Raw genomic sequence first — 19,201 nt, forward strand, 5'->3', positions numbered from 1 at the left:
GGCGATACGGAGACACATACAAGCAAACAGCTAAAAGACTTGAATGTGGTACCTCTAGGGAGTGAGACTCGGCTGGGGAAGGACTGAGGCAGGAGATTGCTATTTGTCTTTATAAACCGTATAAATATATTTGTATTTTTTAAAATAGACATTACTTTATCAATTAAAAACTTTTTTTTAAAAAGATTTATGTATTTATTTGAGAGAGAGAGAGAGAAAGCATGAACAGAAGGAGCAGAGAGACAGGGAGACAGAATCTCAAGCAGAGCCACACTGAGCATAGAGCCTGATGCAGGGATCAATCTTAACGACCCTGAGATCATGACCTGAATTGAAACCAAGAGTCGGGGGGCGCCTGGGTGGCTCAGTTGGTTAAGCAACTGCCTTCGGCTCATGATCCTGGGGTCCCTGGATCGAGTCCCGCATCGGGCTCCCTGCTCAGCAGGGAGTCTGCTTCTCCCTCTGACCCTCCCCCCTCTCATGCTCTCTCTCTCTCTCAAATAAATAAATAAAATAAAATAAAAAAAAGAAGCCAAGAGTCGGACGCTTAACTGACTGCACCACCCAGGCGCCCGAATTTAAACTATTTTTAAAAATTAAGAGCAAAAGGCTTGAAACAAAAAGCCCAACTGCCCTCTACTATGATAAAGAAGCAACTACCATGCCCCATTCCATGTAAAGAAAGATTTTAAAGAACATCAGAAACGCTTAAATAAACAATGAAATTGGTATTCTACGTGTTTTCATGTAAATGTTGTTTTCATTCAGACTAAAATCAGGTCTCCACATTTCTGGCTTTATTTTTAACTTTAGCTCTACTATCAGCTGAAAAATGATACCTTTCAAACACCTTTGCACACGGAGAAAACAGCCCAGAACCAAGTAGCAAGAGCCAACAGCAGCCTGACTCCAATATATCAGACCAACTCAAGAGGACCAACACATCAAACAAGCTGATCTAAGGGCAACACTGAGAAAGCACAGTGGGGACAAAAGATCAAAAGGTTACACATTATAAGCTTCTAGCAATTCTGACTTCAAGACTCTGGAAACTCAGTATAAAAATTTCAAAGGTGAAAGTCCTCCAAATATAAACAAATCTGCCAAGTCGCATGTTTTTATTTTCTTCCTAATTTCAGGCATTCTTCCCACAAACTAGAGAAGTCCATTCTTTCCTCCCTCAAGCTTTCATTTTGACTGATTCAACAAAAGCTGGCGATTTAAAATTTTAAGACAATCAATTTGGTCAGCATTTCAAGAAAGAGCGGTTATTCTACATAATGATGCACTTAGTGGGATGCAGGCAGGGACTAGCTACATAATTTGTGGGGCCCCATGCAAAATGAAAATGCAGTGCTCCTTGTTCAAACACTCTGAAGAATTTCAAGACAGCAACAGCAGAGCATGAAACCAAGAGCAGGGCCCTACTTGGCACAAGGCCCGTGTCACCGCCCAAGCTGCACACCCACAGAGCTGGCTCTGGATGCAGGAGCCACAGCGCTAAAGCCCTTTCCCAAGGTTGGTAAGTTACAGGTTGGACTGGATGGGATGAGGTGAAGAGGTGCTTTCTTAATTGGCAATGGCTAGCTGATAAAATTCCTGAACAATTAAGTTCTCTCAAGTTTTATTTGCTATAGACTCTGAGAGAGAAATGTAAACATTTTGACATATTCAAGGAACTCGTCTGGAAAAAAAGCTTTTGTATTAGAGCTGAGATTCAAGGTCTCATGAAATTTATTTCAGTTTAGAACTTAAAATTTTTTAACCAGTTGGTTTGTGTCATGTCCAGTTTGTCTTGAGTTTTTAAAACACAGTAATAAAAGGTCACTTTTAAGGACAGGGTAAACGATTTGCATAATTTGCATGATAATTATGGCACCTTTCAGCTAAATATAACTGCAAATGCGAAATACAAATTGCTAAATCGCAATCTCCAGCAGTACATATGTTTATGGGGACACTTGAATAGTATGTCTCTTAGCAACCACTGACTGCTTTTCAGATTTGCAGAGTGGTTGAAAGCAGTCTTTAGAAATATGCTACTAAACTCTTGCCACAATAATACACCCAATGAAATAATTCAAGGTTCGGCAACCCATCTTTGGGGGTGGGGGAGGTGGGGGCGGAGATCATAAAGAAATCATTTCCCAACTGTCCTAACACGGATGAAAATTATTTTTATTGGGAAGAGACACGTTCCATAAGCCTAAGCCAGCCTGCATACTCACGGCTATAGAAGACAGTTACTATGTCTAAAATCAACAACATTACCATAGACATGAGTGCACTATGTAATCAACTGACTATCCTTGATATATCTCTGATAGCTTTCTTGTGTAAAGACTTAGATTAAGTACATACGAAATGCTAAAGGTTATGTAAATCTAGATTTAACAAAAATTACAATGAAATCTAAGGAAGTCAGTCAGTTATATCATTCTTAAATGAAAAAATTGCGACTCTTCAAAGGTACAAGTCACAGAGAGTTTGTCTGCCCTGGTTCAAGTCAAAGAGAGTTTTGTCTGGCCCATACAAAAATCTGATTTCCAGGTTCTCTTGATCTCTCTAGGTTACCACTGTTTCCCATCACTCCCTGTCACACCGAGACTACTTCATTGCCTACCACTTGTCTGGCCTCTGTAAAGATTTGAACGTGCTGGGGCACCTGGGTGGCTCAGTCATTAAGCGTCTGCCTTTGGCTCAGGTCATGGTCCCGGGGTCCTGGGATCAAGCCCCGCATCAGGCTCCCTGCTCCACAGGAAGCCTGCTTCTCCCTCTCCCACTCCCCCTGCTTTGTGTTCCCTCTCTCGCTGTGTCTGTCAAATAAATAAATAAAATCTTAAAAAAAAAAAAAAAAAGATTTGAACGTGCTATCCCTGCTTGTCACCTATTAAAAGTATATGCTCCTGGCACTAATAAACATTCACTTGAAGAAATCAATGGTGAAATGAATCCAAGGACAGGAGAGACCACATTTAACATCTAAAAAGATCTCAATAGCCAGAGAGGAGCCATATAAGTAGAGTCCAAAGGGTTTCTTTGATTTTTAGAATATTAAAGTCAGATTTCAAAAAATTCCTAACATGCTGATTAAGATGCTGACAGACCAACACCATATGACTTCGTGGACTGAGGCAATTCCTAGAAAATATGACAAAAGAAGATTCTCAAAACAAGAACTGATCCTAATCAAAACAGCAGTGACAGCAGCAACATAACATTTACTGACCACTGACTCGTCAGGAATTGTTTTAAGTGCTTATGTATGTATTCACTTATTAAATCTCCACAACACCTTTCAACAAAAAAACGACTATACTGTGGATATTTTTTATCTACTTTCCAGATGAGGAAACTGAGGCAACGCAGTCCTATAACCTGCCCAAGGCCATGCACTAAAGAAATGCCAGAGTCTGAATTCAAACCAGTGTATATACACTTAACCACCAATCTGTACTGCTTCCTGATGAGGATGAAAATGAGTAGCATTGAAAAGGGCTCTTGAGGAAACATTGGCAGCTTCCCAATGAACTTCAGATTTTTTAAAAGAACTTCAGATTTTTTAAAAGGACATATGCAAGTGACGAAAGGAAGGAAACACAACCAATGTGAAGTATAAGTGAATGGTGCAGTCTTACAAAAACAGTCTCAGGAAGGCTAATGCACACAATCAGCTGAGGTTTATGAAAAATGCCAGGCAACAAAATGAGAACGTACTTGTAATCTAAATATTCTCACCATTCTTACCGATTATGACATATATGTTCATTATTTTTTAAATGTAAAAAATAGAGAAATATAAAAATTAGAAAATGATGATCATCACACGTAATCACATTCTACCAATTAACCACTTGGTGTATTGCCTTCCAAAATTTTTAGTGCATATACAAACACTCCTTTTCCCTAAAATAAGACTCAGATTCAAAAAAATCTTACTGTTCCAGAATGTGCATGTTTCACTTAAAAATAGATCATGTGTAGCTCTATCTCATTCTCTACAATCTGAATATTCCATTATACAAATGTCCATGGTTTATTCAACTAACCCCCTACTGAGGAACTTTTCAATTGTTTCCAATTTTCTAATAATTATTAACAATGATGCATTCAATATCCTTGTACATGTATCTTTGTGTAGTACCTGACTACTTCTCAAGGAATTGCTCAGTGGATAAAATACAAGTTGACAGAATTTAAGTTGATAGAACACTATCAGTTTTCCTCCTCAGAGGATTATACCAATCTAATATATACGTATGCACAATACACATCTCTATTTATCTATGTATAGGTACATTTTTTGTGGGGTTTTGGCTTACTAAGAACAGTGTTTTCCACCCAAGCCTCTGCTATGTTCCAGTCTCCCTCCTGTACCCCTGCCACACTGGTTTTTTTTAAGATTTTATTTATTTATTTAGAGAGCATGAGTAAGGGAAGGAGCAGAGGGAGACAGAGAGGCAGAGAGAGAATCTCAAGGGCTCAATCTCATGACCCTGAGATCATGACCTGAGCCAAAATCAAGAGTCGGATGCTTAACTGACTGAGCCACCCAGGCATTCCTATGCCACACTGTTTTCATTCATGTACCTTTATAGTTATATAAATTAAAACATTTGTTTTAATATCTAATAGGCAAAGGATATTACTTTTTCAAAAATATCTTTTATTTCATGAACTTTTGAAATTTTCAAATAAAAAAACTACTGAAATTTTTTTTAAGATTTTATTTATTTATTTGAGAGAGAGAAAGAGAGAGCATGAATGGGGGGAGGGAAAAGCAGACTCTCCTGTTAAGCAGGGAGCCCAACATGGGGTTCAATTCCAGGACCCTGGGATCGTGACCTGAGCTGAAGGCAGACACTTAACTGAGCCACTCAGGTGCGCCTAAACTACTGAAATTTTAATGAGAACTGCACCAAATGTATAAATTAACTTGAGATTCTATGACTATCCTTATGATGGCAAATTTCCCATCTACAAATATGTTATTTATTCAAGGCTTCTTTGCAAAATTTTCTTATAAGTTTCACAAAAACTTTTACATTTCATTTCAAAAGGTGGAGATTTTAAAATTAATAAGAATCAAGAAAAATAAGATATCCCACTAATGTGGGGAGATAATATAGTATGAGGAGTGTATAAAAAAAGGAATTAGTATTTAATGAGCAACTATTATAATCCATCCATGATACCAGCAGACATTTTTACAAGTCATGTCATTTTATCATCATAACAAGCCTACTTTGTTGTAACTTCTAAGAGAGGTCACCATTATGGCCATTGTACAGAAGAAAACACTGAGGCTCAGAATAGTAAAATATGTGCCCAAGTTTTCAAGTACTTATTTACAAGTGAAGGGAGGGAGCCTGTCTTTGTATCCATAGTGCCAACTCAATTAAGCAGATTTAACAACGGTCAGTTTGGTGGTACATCCTATTTTCCTGTTCCTCATGTTGCAAATGAGGAGACTCAAGCTTGGACAGCGAGTATATTAATTGGCTGAAAGCCACATTGCCAAGTAGGTGGAAAAGCCAGGGTTTTAATGCAGTTCCTTCTTACTCCACAGCACATATTCTTAGCTCCTATAATACATACTACTTAGAGTACACAGAGGAGTCAGGATGCAAATCCACAGCTTGTTAACTTTCTTTCCACTACATCATGTTGAAATAACTCAATTCTTATTTTGCTTTTGTCTTTACTGACAGGAGAAATGAGAGTCAGAATAGACTGTAACGAATACAGCTAGCTGCTATAGAAAATAAGGTTTAAATCTCATGGCTAGAATAAATTGTATCTAACTAAGTAAAAAAGTTTTAAGTTTGAGATCACCAAAATTCCTTTTGAGAATGCACAGAGAATAAAAAATCTGCTCAAAGAAAAAGAATGCAGTCAGTGTCATCCCGATTTGCAAGAGGGGAAGGAATGAGGATTCCCACGTCATAAGAAAACCAGGCTTAAATACAAAGCACACCAGGACTAGATGGCATCACGGGAGGCTGTGGGGAGAGAGACAAGCAGGGGGAAAGTGGGGGTGTAAATAATGAACGAGCTGACTACAGGGTACACAGATGAAGGGGCTGCCAGCTCAGGGACAGGTAAGGTGCAGCGGCAGGAGGAAAAGGAGGGTGGGGAGGGGCAGGACAGAATCTCAGCAACAATGCCTTAAGCTCCAAAAGGCCAAGCAGGTCCCAAGTTGGAAACAAATGTCCCAGGAAGGAAGCTCAGGAAAATTACCTAGGGGATTGAGACCCCACTCCTAGAAGGGGCTGGGATCTCAGGTAAGTCATCAGTAGACTAAAGGGTAGGAAAAGGGGCAGGAGACCAACTTTACAGGTTACCAACATGAATGAACAGGGTATTCTGGAAAATGGCAGCTAATCGGCACCCAGGGTTTATCCCCAACATGACAGGTAATGCTCTGGTTAGTCAAATGATTACATTCAAGTACCACCCAGTGGTGTTATTGGTTTTGCCAATACCCTGCCTATCCCTTTCCTGACTGATTCAGGAACTGCCGGGATCCCTGGTGTGAAGGTTAAGTTCATCAACAGACCCAGCAGAGGGAAGGTAAAAGATGCAAAGGTTGTAAAAATGAGGCAAGGGCTGAAAACATAAAGTATAAGTAGACGGACTCACTATGTAAACTTGGTTTCTTGTCTGGCGAAACTCGGAGACAGACGATCAATCACATGGATTGCAAGTACTTGGGGAAACATTACCAATAAATAACAGTAGCCCCCAGAAGTTCACTAATGTCCCAAGGCAGATGAACAGCATTTCTTTTTATGATAAAGTCCCAAGGCCCATAGATGAGGGGATGCTGTAAAGACAAAGTCCTGGCTTCTACCATAGCATCTGACAGAGTCTACACTCTCCTTATGAACAACAACAGCAAAATTTTTAACCATTTTTTTAAAAGACTTATTTATTTATTAGGGGCGGGGAGCAGAGGGAGAGGAAGAGAGAGTCCAAGCAGACTCTGCGCTGAGCACGGAGCCCAACGCAGGGCTCGATCTCACAACCCTGAGATCGCAACCTGAGCAGAAACCAAAGAGTCAGACGCTCAACTGACTGCGCCACCCAGGCACCCTGAACAAAATTTTAAAATGTAAGAAGGATGATGTTACTCTAGAGTAAATTTATAACAGGTTCAAGGATGGAATCCAAAGACTGCTGATTAATGAACCTGTTCTAAACGGAGGAAAGTTGCTAAAGACATGCCAAAGGCCTCGGTCACCAGTGCTGGCTATTCTAACAATTTTAACCAATGATCTGAGACGAAGCCAAGAGCTACTGGCACAGTTAAGAAAGTCACAGATGTGATAAAGACGGAAGGCACAGTGAATACAGTGGATGACCGCCTCAAGATCCAGAAAGACTTCAAAAGGCTGGAAAGAAATTATATTCTGCAGGAATATATGTCAAACCCTACACTCAGATTAAAAGGCAAACTGTACAATGAACAAAAACAAAAGAAAACACGGCTTTACAACGCCATGCACAAAGCTAAGTTAGAAATCAGTTAAAGACCACAGACTTAACACAAGTTAATAGTGCCACGGAGCAGCAAGAATAGTTAATGAGACTTCCCTTTTAAGAGATCCACACACACAAGGGAATGGGGAACCCAATTCTAGGCTGTGCTGGACCGACCAGGCTCAGGGCACTATGTTCAGACATAGACATCATTTTTAAAGACAAATGGACACATGTTGAAGACTTTCAAAACAGACAAATGAGACAGGATTGACAGAAGTAAGAACGCAGTCTAGAGCAGAGAATGCACACTGACAGCTGCTAAGCTAGATCCGGAAGGCAAATCGGGTTGGTTCATCAGAACATTTCACATAAAAATCTGGATTTGTTTCTCTTGAGGGGGAAAAAAGTCTAACAATAACTGAAAGAAGAGGGGCAGCCAAAGCACCATTTAATAGAAACCTGTCCACCTCCTAGTGTCTGACACCTGGTCACCAACTTGTCATAAATGAGCCTACAAGCATTTGAGCTGCTACTCCTGTTCCTAGGGAAAAAAGCCAAGAGGTAAACACAAGTGCTGTGTTCTAAGACCTAAAACGTTATGTCCGAGCTAGTTAATACTAAAGGACTTAGTCTGGGGAAATAAGGCCAAAGGCTACAAGGTATAAGGAGGTTCAACATAAAGAACTTTCTAACAAAATCAGAACAATCTGCCCAGGTATATGGTCCTTCTTCACTAAAAAAGAGTAAATGGGAGTCACTCCTTCTTGGGTCTCAAAGGAGACTAACTCACAGAACTAGAACAGACAACCCAAAACATCCCTTTCAAGTCTGGGTTTCTCTGATGTTTTAATCTTATGAGCTTTATTATCATCAGTACCCATCTACCACGAAGAACACAGTGAGTTGGGCCCTGCATGCTTTTCATGTAAAGAAAACGCTTCATCATAAGATCCCTGTTCTTATTGTTTCCATGTAAACTAAACATAGGCTTCACTATCTGATCCTCTTGGGTATTTTGATATACCATAAATATAAGGGAACCTTAGTATTTCATTAGTGTTGAGAAGTGAGGGCTATTCCTGCCTTGAAGTCATTCCAAGTTTATAGTGAGGGGAATCACAAAGAGGCATCATGACATAATGGACAGAAAATCAGAATAGGAAATGTGCTTGGGAAAACTTGACAAAGTTTCTAGACCTCAGTTTATTCACTTATAAAGTGGGCCTGAAATTTAGCCACATCTGTTTTAGATTATGGTACAAAGTAAATAATGCATGTAAAGATGCTCTGACAATTATACAGTGCTATATAAATGCAAGGACTTTCCAATACAAAACACAGACCTGTCACATGTTGCCTCTCTGTCTGAAATGCATTTTGCCTCCTTGGTATAAGAATCTGGATCAGTCGACCTATTTACCCAATGCTCCATGTATCCACCTATTTACCTACGTCTCTTTTTCCAAAGCCTCTTTTCTAAAACCTCACTTTTCCAAAGCCTCTCTACCTAATATATCCAAAATTCTAAATTTATTAATTGAATTAAGGAGGGGAAATGAGTCATCACAAAGGCTATCAACCTTTATCCAGGTAAGGTATAGGAGGATCAACTTCCCGCCAAAATAATGTTTTAAATTTGAAGTTCTGCTTACTGGCTCACTAGGAGATAGATATTTATTCTTTTTGACATGAGGTGTTCATTAATCACTTAGAAAGGAGCTACAATAGTCCACACACCAGTTGGCTCAAGTACCCACTTTTATAGATGAATGTCAACAATAAGAGCACGAAGATGTTACCTAAAAATTCAATGTCATGAACATTCCCAAGTCCCAGGTAAAAAGGAAGATGTGGTCTACAGTTACAAAATGTAAAATGGCAAATCAAGAAGAATACACACCCTGAGAAGTTCCAAACAGATAGGTGAGAGTTAATCACTTTAAAGGAATTTTAAGGTGTTAAGTAAGCAGTGCTGTTTCCTAGCTGTGAAAGCTCACCAGTATCTGATTTTGATTATTTGTTGAAGGTTATTCATGCTCTAGACCATGCTTTTTCAGTTTTAACAGATCTGTGCAATAGTTACTTAAGAATCCTTATGCAGATAGGAGTTTCCAAGCTACACAAAGATTCACACCAACTAGAGGTCCTATAAATGAAATTCCTTTATAATTAAATTTTAAGAAAGAAAACTGCAGGGATTTAGGCATTAGCATTCCTTGTTGTTTGAAATGAAATTAATTTCCAGTGATAAACTAAACAATAAAGAAATACCTATTACTTTTAATGGGCAATAATGGAAACTAACTTATATATGCAGTATTTGCTTAAAAGGTGATAAAACTGCCACTGAAAGATTTTTAAACAATCAAGAGAAAATAAGGTAAAGTGTTATCAACTGAATAACGAATGCATGCAACCATAAAACTTTGCTTACCTGTAATACAAATTTCTGATCTATGTATTTTTTGGCAATGCTGGGTTGGAATTCTTGGCTTTCCAAAAATCGTATGAAAAATTCATATACAAGCTGCAACAAACAGATTATAGTTAATTTCAAATTATAATTCACTTACCAAAACCATAAAAAGCCTATAACACTAAAACTGACAGGGCTTAGATAATTGAGTTTTAATATCAATTACAAGCTATGCTAGCCCTTCTTGTGGCTCATGGTTGCTATTACATTTTTTAACTTTTTAAATTAAAAATCTGAAAATAACAGCCAAACAAAGCAAATAAAAATCTCCCACAGCCTCACCATTTAGAGATAACCACTGCCAACAATTTAATGTATAAACCTCCTGATTTTTCTCTATATTTCTACAACATATCAATGAACTATAAATATATTTTTATATAGTTTTCAAACTGCTTTTACCATCTAAACAATATATTGTATACAATTTATATCAATAATATCTAAGCCATCATTCTTAGTAGCTACAAGTAAGTAGTCCATTATACATAATTTATAATGACTAATTCAATTAGTCATAATCAATTTAACCAATCTCCTATGCTTGGACATCTAAATAGTTTCTGAATTACTTCTCTATCAAATTATGCCACAATGTATATCATGTAATATACATCAGGGTGCATTTCCTCGATTATTTCATGAGGAAATATTTCTACAAGTGGAATTGTTAGAGCAAAACACATCCAAACATTTCAGGATTTTCAACACTCACTGCTAAATTTCCTTCCAGAAAACTTATGGCAATTTACACTCCTCTAAGCAATATATTATAGTTTAGCAGAATACTCTCATCTGCAAGGAATAAAAATATCCTCATCTGTAGTGTCAATCTCAAATAACTGTTCTGATAAACAGTAGAAGATCATTGTTTATGCTCTTTGCAAAATAAATCTATGTTAAAGTATACATTAGATCCTGGTAGAGTATACAACAGTATATAAAAAACAGAACTTTTAACAAGAGACAGACAGGCACCAGGTTGGAAGTCCAGCTCTGTCCCTTACTAACTGTGTAACCCTAGGCAAGTTCATTTCTCTAAAAGTCTGTTTCTGCAACTAAATAATGGGGATGATAATCCCTAAGATTAAATGTGATAATATATATAAAGCACTACGCATAGCAGACTAACACATATCACCATTATCACTATTGCCTAAAATAGCATTCTCAAACTTTTCAGTCTTGCGCCTTTACATTTAAAAATGGTTGAAGAGGGCGCCTGGGTGGCTCAGTTGGTTAAGCCACTGCCTTCGGCTCAGGTCATGATCCTGGAGTCCCAGGATCGAGTCCCGCATCGGGCTCCCTGTTCAGCAGGGAGTCTGCTTCTCCCTCTGACCCTCCCCCCTCTCATGCTCTCTCTATCCATTCTCTCTCTCAAATAAATAAATAAAATCTTTAAAAAAAAAAAAATAATAATAAAAAAAAATAAATAAAAATGGTTGAAGAGTCCAAAGCTTTTGCTTATATGATATATATATATATAAATACATATATATGTAAAGTCAGAAATACAAACAGAAAATTTAAAATACATATTTGTTATTTCATTTTAAAGCAATAGAATATATTACACATTAACAGAAGTTAATGTGGGAAATAACTTTATTTTCCAAAAAGAATTACTGAGAAGCATTATTTTTTTCTTTGTGAAAAATCTCTTTAATTGAATATTAGAAAACTGCTTCCGTATTCAACCAGTTGCGATACACTGTTTTGGTTGAAGTATATAAAGAATCAAGCCTCATGCAGATCTAATAGTATGAAAAAGGATGAGCATTTTCATAGCCTTTTCACATAATTGTGGAAATTCTTCTTTGATACTACACCAAAACTTGAGTTTCTTAAATTGGAGTTGCAACGCAGAATCTGAAGCCAAAATCAATGAATTTTTCATACTCTGTTATACTAAATTCCAGTTGTCTGTCTTGCACTTTGAATGGATTTTTACCTATGCACGGTTTCCTAACATCATTCACTGACCAATTGGAAAATACTGGTTCACCGAGTTATGCAGGTTTTTCAAATGCTCACAAGTTTTATTATACAGTATCAAAAGTCCTATTCCTTAATATCTCCAATTTTATCAAAAAGTCTAAGTTTTGATAAGCGATAAAGTTCAAGGTGACAGCAGAAAGATAAAAGTTTCCCAAAATTCTAATTCTAAATTTTGCTTGAATGCTCTAATTTTATCAGTGGCAACAACTGTTTTGTCTATTTTTAAGAAAACATCCACCAAATACCCAAGATGGAAGTACAGTTTGCCAGACATTCCTTCCAGTAAAAAGGGGATTTCTTGAAAAACCAGCTAGTTCAGCTTGTAGCTCAAACAATCACATAAATGGCTTTAGCACAAGACAAATCAGTATACTTCAGGATGCAGTCACTGGGCTTTGTGCATACTTCCGTTTCCCTCTTTGCCACGAAGAATATTTTTTTAAATGTGTACTCAAAGGTCAAGATTTAATAATATTTAATTTCATAATTTTTGCTGGTTTTCCAAGAACATTTTTATTTGAAATTGGCGCGCTTTTTTTTTTGTCAGCGCTTGGCAGTAAAACATATGCTCACAAAGCCAATTTGCCACAACCGCCTTGATCCGTGCTAAAGCAGCAGCAATTTCAACCACCAATGCTTTTACAACCATCCGTTCCAATGTCAACACAGTGAAACCAGCCAATAGCATAGTATTCTTATAAAACTGTTCTGATTTTGCAGGCCTGAAAATCAGGTCTCAGGGTCCCCCAAGGGTGTGTGTTACCACTAACCTAAATGCATCAAACAGTAACCTTACGACTTCAGACTGTAACTTAACACTTAGGTATTCACATTAGGAGTTTACTTCAAAGTAAAAAACCATTTTTCTCTTTGAAACTCGGAATTCAGAAAAACTTCTTGCCCAAGGATCTGAACATTGTCAAGCTGTAATTCTAGGCATGAAACATGACTGAGCCCCCAACACCCTCTAGAAGAATTGTTTTTTCAATACACTAATTTTTCAACTCTTTCTTTTACAAACAGAATGTCAGCCTTATTCAAACAACCCATAAAAGGGGGTTTAATTCCCACAAAGTGGAGAGATTCTCATCTTGCAGGCCTGACTTGTGAGCTGGCAGGGCTTTCTAGCAGGACTGGCAAAGTGCTCTCTTCCCTCTGGTCCCTTGAAAGCAGTTACAGTTTAAAACAGTTTGGTGGAAACACTTTAGACACATTTACTAATAAGTATAAATGTTCTCTACACTTACGAGACAGATTTTTTACCTCAGAATCAAAAATCTCCCTTGAATTTCTAAAGGGAAAGAAAGACTGAGGACTGAGAGAATAATTTACTTTTCAAGATCACATAAGTGAACTCTCCAAGGAACAGGAGTTAAAAAGACTTTAGCATTTCTGTTTTTCAGTCTCAAGTGTAAAGCACTAAAAACAATCCCGATTGTAAATGAAGTCCTGCAAAATCACATTCTACTGGAACTACAGACCCAAATACAGAAAATACACAAAGAATAACCATGGTAACTATGGAATACAGTTTGAAAGATACCAATACAGATAACAGAAAATATCAAGTAACACACATACAGTAGAACCTCTGATATATTTAAACTAAAAATTTGTGGATTTAATCTTTTTTCTATTTTTCTTAAAGATTTATGTATTTATTTGAGAGAGAGAATAAGGGGAGGGGCAGAGGGAGAGATAGAATCTCCAGCAGATTTCCTGCTGAGCAGGGAGCCCGAGACTCGGGGCTCAGGGCTCGATCTCATGACCCCAAGATGATGACCTGAGCAGAAATCAAGAGTCAGACTTAACCAACTGAGCCACCGAGGCACCCCAAACCTTTTTCTATTTTTAAATACCTCCAAAGATCCATGATTTGTTAGGAGTAGTTTTGTATGGCCACAAACTTAAATCAGACAAGAGGTGTGTAGAAACAGTCAATTGGCTAGGTTCATTGCCTAACCCATCACCCAATAACCATGTCTCAATGCAATTTTGTTGTTCTGTACTATTATCAGATATTGGTAATAAACACTGTGCTTCCTTATAAAAATGTGATCCAGAAAAAGAAGCACACTGTTAATGCTGGAGTTAATAAAAAGTGAAAAGGTGCTAGGTTTTGGTCAGAAAAATATTGTTGGCTCAATTAAAAAGTAAAATGTTAAATTTAGTAATAACTCACTACAACATGAATGACCTGTCATGAACAGCTAAGATTTCCTGAATGCTCAGTGAGTGCTCTTGTCAGTACTAAAACCACCTATCAGTGAAAATGGAAAGGTGACCAATTTGTAGAGTTAGAATACATAAGAGAAACACAGGAATCTTGAGTACAAAGACCTCCAGAAAGGAATAGTTGAAGGCAACAATGTGCCTACTGACTTGACCTTTATTACAAATGACGGTTAATTTATGAATTTTAAAAGTAGGTTTCCTTTACCTGATCCAGTCTAAGTCATATTTCCCCCTAAGCTAAAGCAGGGATCAGAGGATTATAGGCTTGAACAGGGTGTCAACACAGATAAAGCCAGACCGTTTTGGAATACAGTTTGCGGGACTTTACATCATAAGGGTAGAGGTCTCATCATCGCTCCTCATTGTCACTTTGGTTTTAGAGTTTCAGGTGAACTAACAGTTAATGCTCCTGTAGGAATGACACAGTGTAAGCTAGAGATTTTTGGTGACAGCATTTAGCTTCATAGCTTTAGAAATTAATTTGGTCTGTATTTTATAGAGTCATTAAGCTTAGGAAGGATTAACTGAAATACTCAATTCAACTTTACTATGCTTTAGAGGAAATTTCTATCTCTGGTGATCATGATTTAGAGCATTCAAAAAGTTCTTGCAAATGGCAAGAGTAGTCTACTGTCTCTGGGATGTAGAGAAGACAAGTTGAAGCTTTGAAGACAGCTTTCTTCCTGTCTTTTCCACCATAAGATGTGGGACCTTCCTGAGATTATCTTGTTTGTTTTGTTTTTTAAATTTCTTCCAGACTAGGGGCGCCTGGGTGGCTCAGTCGTTAAGTGTCTGCCTTCGGCTCGGGTCATGATCCCAGGTCCTGGGATCGAGCCCCGCATCGGGCTCCCCGCTCCGCAGGAAGCCTGCCTCTCCCTCTCCCACTCCCCCTGCTTGTGTTCCCTCTCTCACTGTGTCTCTCTCTGTCAAAAAAAATAAATCTTTAAAAAAAAAAAAATTTTTTTTTTCCTCCAGACTACACTGCACTTTATGAATTGGTGCCAAACATTAGGAATAAGGCATGACAAGAAGTCCACCTATTCAAAAGAATGATTTTTTTTATTTTAATTTTTGTCACAATCTGGGATACACCATGAAAAGCACAAATAATTTTCCAAATTTCTTAGACTGCAGATAGTATGTCTGACACCTTAAAAAAAAAAAAAAAAAATCAAGCAGCTAAAATAGGAAATCAGCCACAGCATTTTAACTAATTTACTCAATCTTGGCATTGGCAGCAGGAATACATATGTATAACACGCCTGGGTAAGAGCTGAGGAAACAGAGGCCCAGAAAGCTCTCTCTATAACTAGGGAAACAGCATACATGTGTATCCGTAGCAACCTTGAGTTGCCAAAGCAGGACAGGGAAAGTTGCAAATTGATGTCAGAAATTCTGAAGTGGGGAAAAAAGAAACTTGTAGACACCTTCTAGGCTTCGTCTCACTGAGGTACAGTTTTCTGCTCTTTCAAAAGTCAACAAGTAGTCGTGATGCAATGGCTTCTGCCTCTGCCTGAAAGTGTACAAGGTTTTAGTCCCTCTCTACCACCCCTTCCCTCCTGGCTGGTTGTCATCCAGCCTCTGAGGACATTCTAACTCAATGGAAAGATAGCTTGGGGGCGCATGCCATTCACATTTCCTTGTTCTGTTCCTTGGAGAAATGTTGGCCTGCAGCGCGAGCGGCCAGGAAGGGAAGATTGAAAATGACCAGTATGGGTAAGTAAAAAGAGTACAGATGGGCCTGGTGCTGGCAAAGGAGATACAGGGATGGCCCTGATCTGTCCCGGCATATGCGCATGACTGGAAAACATGGCCTTCCCAGTGCAAGAGAACAAAACTGGCTTTCATACAAACTTCCTATCGGCTGTTGCTCTTCCTTACAACACTATGAAATAACTCTTGCAATTTGTTTTTGCCCTTCCAGGCTGCAGAAACACATTTGTGGCTATCATGAAGACAGGCATTCAATCCCCAGGGTACCTGCTGATGAAAATGAGATATAAACTCTATGACCTAATCACATCCAACTAATATTAATATGAAAATAGTTCAGTTCCTGTTGGAGGCTCCAGCAGGCAGGATCACATAGAAGCTCTTATCAAAAAGCAAGAACTGCTGGCTGGACCCACAACCTGGGAGGAACCACACTAAAGCATTACACCACAACTTATTATTTTATTCTTTTGGCATCCTAATTACCAAGAGAAGAAACACAGAGAGCATTCTCTAGCTTTCCATTAATATACTCTAATTTGATTTCTGGGTGAATAAAGGCCTTCAAGGAATTCCCATGCTAATCGGCTAATGAGTTAATGGAGCTTTCTTTTATAACAAATGGTAGTTCAAAGTACCTGTAAGTGTGGCCAGGATGCCTCAAGGGTAGGTTCATCTTCTTCTGGATCAAATTCATTGCTGTCACTAGGAGGGAGAGTTCTGAATATATTGCAAGATACCTAAAAATAAACAAGCAGCAGAGTTAGCTGGAAGCACCTCCTGGGCAACCTTACACAAGGTTTGCAGCCAGCCAAAGGGAACCCAGATGACAGATGACAGGAATACCACCAAACTGGGACGGGGAGCTCTTTCTACATGCTTCAAGGCCAGGACCACCTCTAGGCAAAGTTGGAAAGTGGCAGAGCTGCACCTCCTGCCTCTTGAACAGTACTCCTTGTCCTTAGATGGCCATCCCCATGCCAGGTCCCTTTGATTTTAGACCTCCCATCAAAGCCTGCTCTACTTACCGGTCAAGCATGCGTCTAATTAACCAATTTACACTAAGATATAAATAACTGCTAATGGGCTTTATGTATTTCCCTTCTCAGGCTTATTCACAATTTGCAAATTTACAGTCAAACTAATGGTAAAATTTCAGACATTTACAAAAAGCAAATCAGAAAAGATATTGCTGAACCTAACACCCTTGAAATCATACCTAATCTGTTCTCAGTTGGTTTACAAACTACCAGGGTGCCTGGCTGGCTCAGTCAGAAGAGCATGCAACTCTTGATCTTGGGGTCATGAGTTCAAGCCACACATTGGGTATAGAGAGTACTTAAAAATAAATAAACTTTAAAAAAATAGTAATGATGCCCAGGATAAGATGTATCTGTGATACAAATCTCTATAAACTAATTAGGTATTTTTTTACCATATGCAATTTCCAGATTAAATGCTGGTTGCTCAAAGGATGGCCAGGAGTTGATTTAACCGTTGAAATTGGGCAATGAAGAGATGAGGATTAATTATTCTATTCTAATATTTTTGAATATATTCAAAGATTTCTGCAGAAAATGCTTATTTTTAAAATGTGGTTGCTATTATTCTCAGGGTTCCTTCTCAATTTCTATTCTGTTTCTCGTCCTATGTAGTCATCTATCCTCTCCCAGTGACCCAAATATGTCCTCAGATATGAAGAATAAAACGGGGGTCGGGGGGGGAGCAGGGGGTAAATTATAGAAGGCAAGAAGGGAAAAGAAAGGAGACTGAACCAGAAGCGTTTGCTGGACTTTCTACATAATGCAGAAAATACAAAGTATAATATGCTATTCTGAAAGAGGAAAGAAGAAAGGCTTTTGGGGTACCATATAATCTGTAGCAACCTTGAGTTGTTTATTCATTTAACACGTATTTATTAAATGCTCATTACATTCACACACTATTCCAGGCACTGGGAAAATAACAATGAACAAAGCAGAAAAAAAGTCCGTGCCCTCCAGGAGCTTATATTTTAGTTAAATTCACAAGTACCCTAATTTTCTCACTAAGGAAACTGAGCCCAGTTGTGTAAGCTATGAAAAGGAGAGATTCGATTTTATCTTATGTGTCACAGGAAGCCATTAGTTGATCTTAAACAGAAATGTGACAGGATTTTATTTTTGCTTTAAAAAAAAAATCATTCTGGTGGCTCTCTGTATTGAACAGACAGGGAGGGGACAAGTTAGAAGCCTATGGAGGTGGCAAGCAATGATGATGACTTGGACCGGGATAGTGGCAGAGGAGACAGAAGTAGATTGATTCAAAATCTACTCTGGAAGTATTATCTGCTGCTGGCCTGGATACACATGGGGTAAAGAAAAGGAAAGAATCAAGGATGAGTCACAGATGTAAGGCCATTTACCCTCGGAGATGGCTGGGATAGGGAAAGCTTTCTTTGTTTACTTGTTTGGGGGGGGGGGGATCCAGAGGTTGGAATGTGTTAAAGAAGCAATATCCAGGAGGTAATCAGACATATGAATCTGGACCTGAGAGCTGGACAGGTCAGGACTAGAGACATTTAAGGGCTCCTTGGCGTATAGATGATTTTAAAGCCATGAGATTAATGGATCACCTTGGAAAGGAGTAAAAAGGAAGAAAGGAAAGGACCCACAGGCATCTGACATTTAGAAATCAGACAGAAAAAGAACAAACAACACAAATGAAAAGAAGTAGAAGGTAGGAGAAGAAAAGAACTAGAGTTTGGGGTCTCAGGAGCTAAGAGGAACAGTATATTAAGAGGGACAAAGAGGTCAACAGCAGTAAATGCTACTCTGAGATTGACTAAGATGCATACAGAGCAGTATCTATTGGATTCTACAGCCCTATGAAGTGGATACTATCATGATCTCCAATTTACCACTGAGGAACTGGAAGCACGGGTGTTGTTAAGATCTGAGGTGACACTTAGTAACCAGCAGTTACAACTGAACCCATGCTGTCAGGCTCTACCACAGTGTTCCAGAAAAGTAGGTAGACTACTGCTTTTGCTCTACTTTAGCTCAGGTGACTGGAAAAAAAAAAAATCATTATATTAGAATACTTTTGCCATGACTAATGACAGCATGCACAGGTCTATTATGTTATTTTTGTCCCTTCCAATGATTATCAGAAATTCCGTTTACAAAGAAACTAGTGACTTTTCAGAAAACCATCAACCCATGACTTCTCTTCAACCAGCCAGCCACACTGTAATCAAAAGGGAAAAAGTCCTTTAGTTACTTGCTTTTGAAACTATACATATATTTCAAAACT

General features: G+C 38.4%; 1 protein-coding gene across 5 annotated transcripts in view; it reads right to left on the reverse strand.

Annotated features, from left to right (window-relative positions):
* Positions 1 to 19,201, reverse strand: part of PPP2R5E (protein phosphatase 2 regulatory subunit B'epsilon) — a 148,524-nt gene that overhangs the window by 27,864 nt on the left and 101,459 nt on the right. For all 5 annotated transcript variants that reach the window (XM_064571152.1, XM_064571150.1, XM_054513746.2 and 2 more), the window contains exons 4-5: positions 16,546 to 16,647; positions 9,920 to 10,012 (exon numbers count right to left, since the gene is read on the reverse strand). In XM_064571152.1, the coding sequence (XP_064427222.1) occupies positions 9,920 to 10,012; positions 16,546 to 16,647 (195 nt within the window). The remainder of the gene's footprint in view (positions 1 to 9,919; positions 10,013 to 16,545; positions 16,648 to 19,201) is intronic.

Source organism: Mirounga angustirostris, unplaced genomic scaffold (genome assembly GCF_029215605.1).
Source record: "Mirounga angustirostris isolate CCGP_5_RB_7025 unplaced genomic scaffold, mMirAng1.0.hap1 SCAF_9, whole genome shotgun sequence".
NCBI classification, from domain to species: domain Eukaryota; kingdom Metazoa; phylum Chordata; class Mammalia; order Carnivora; family Phocidae; genus Mirounga; species Mirounga angustirostris.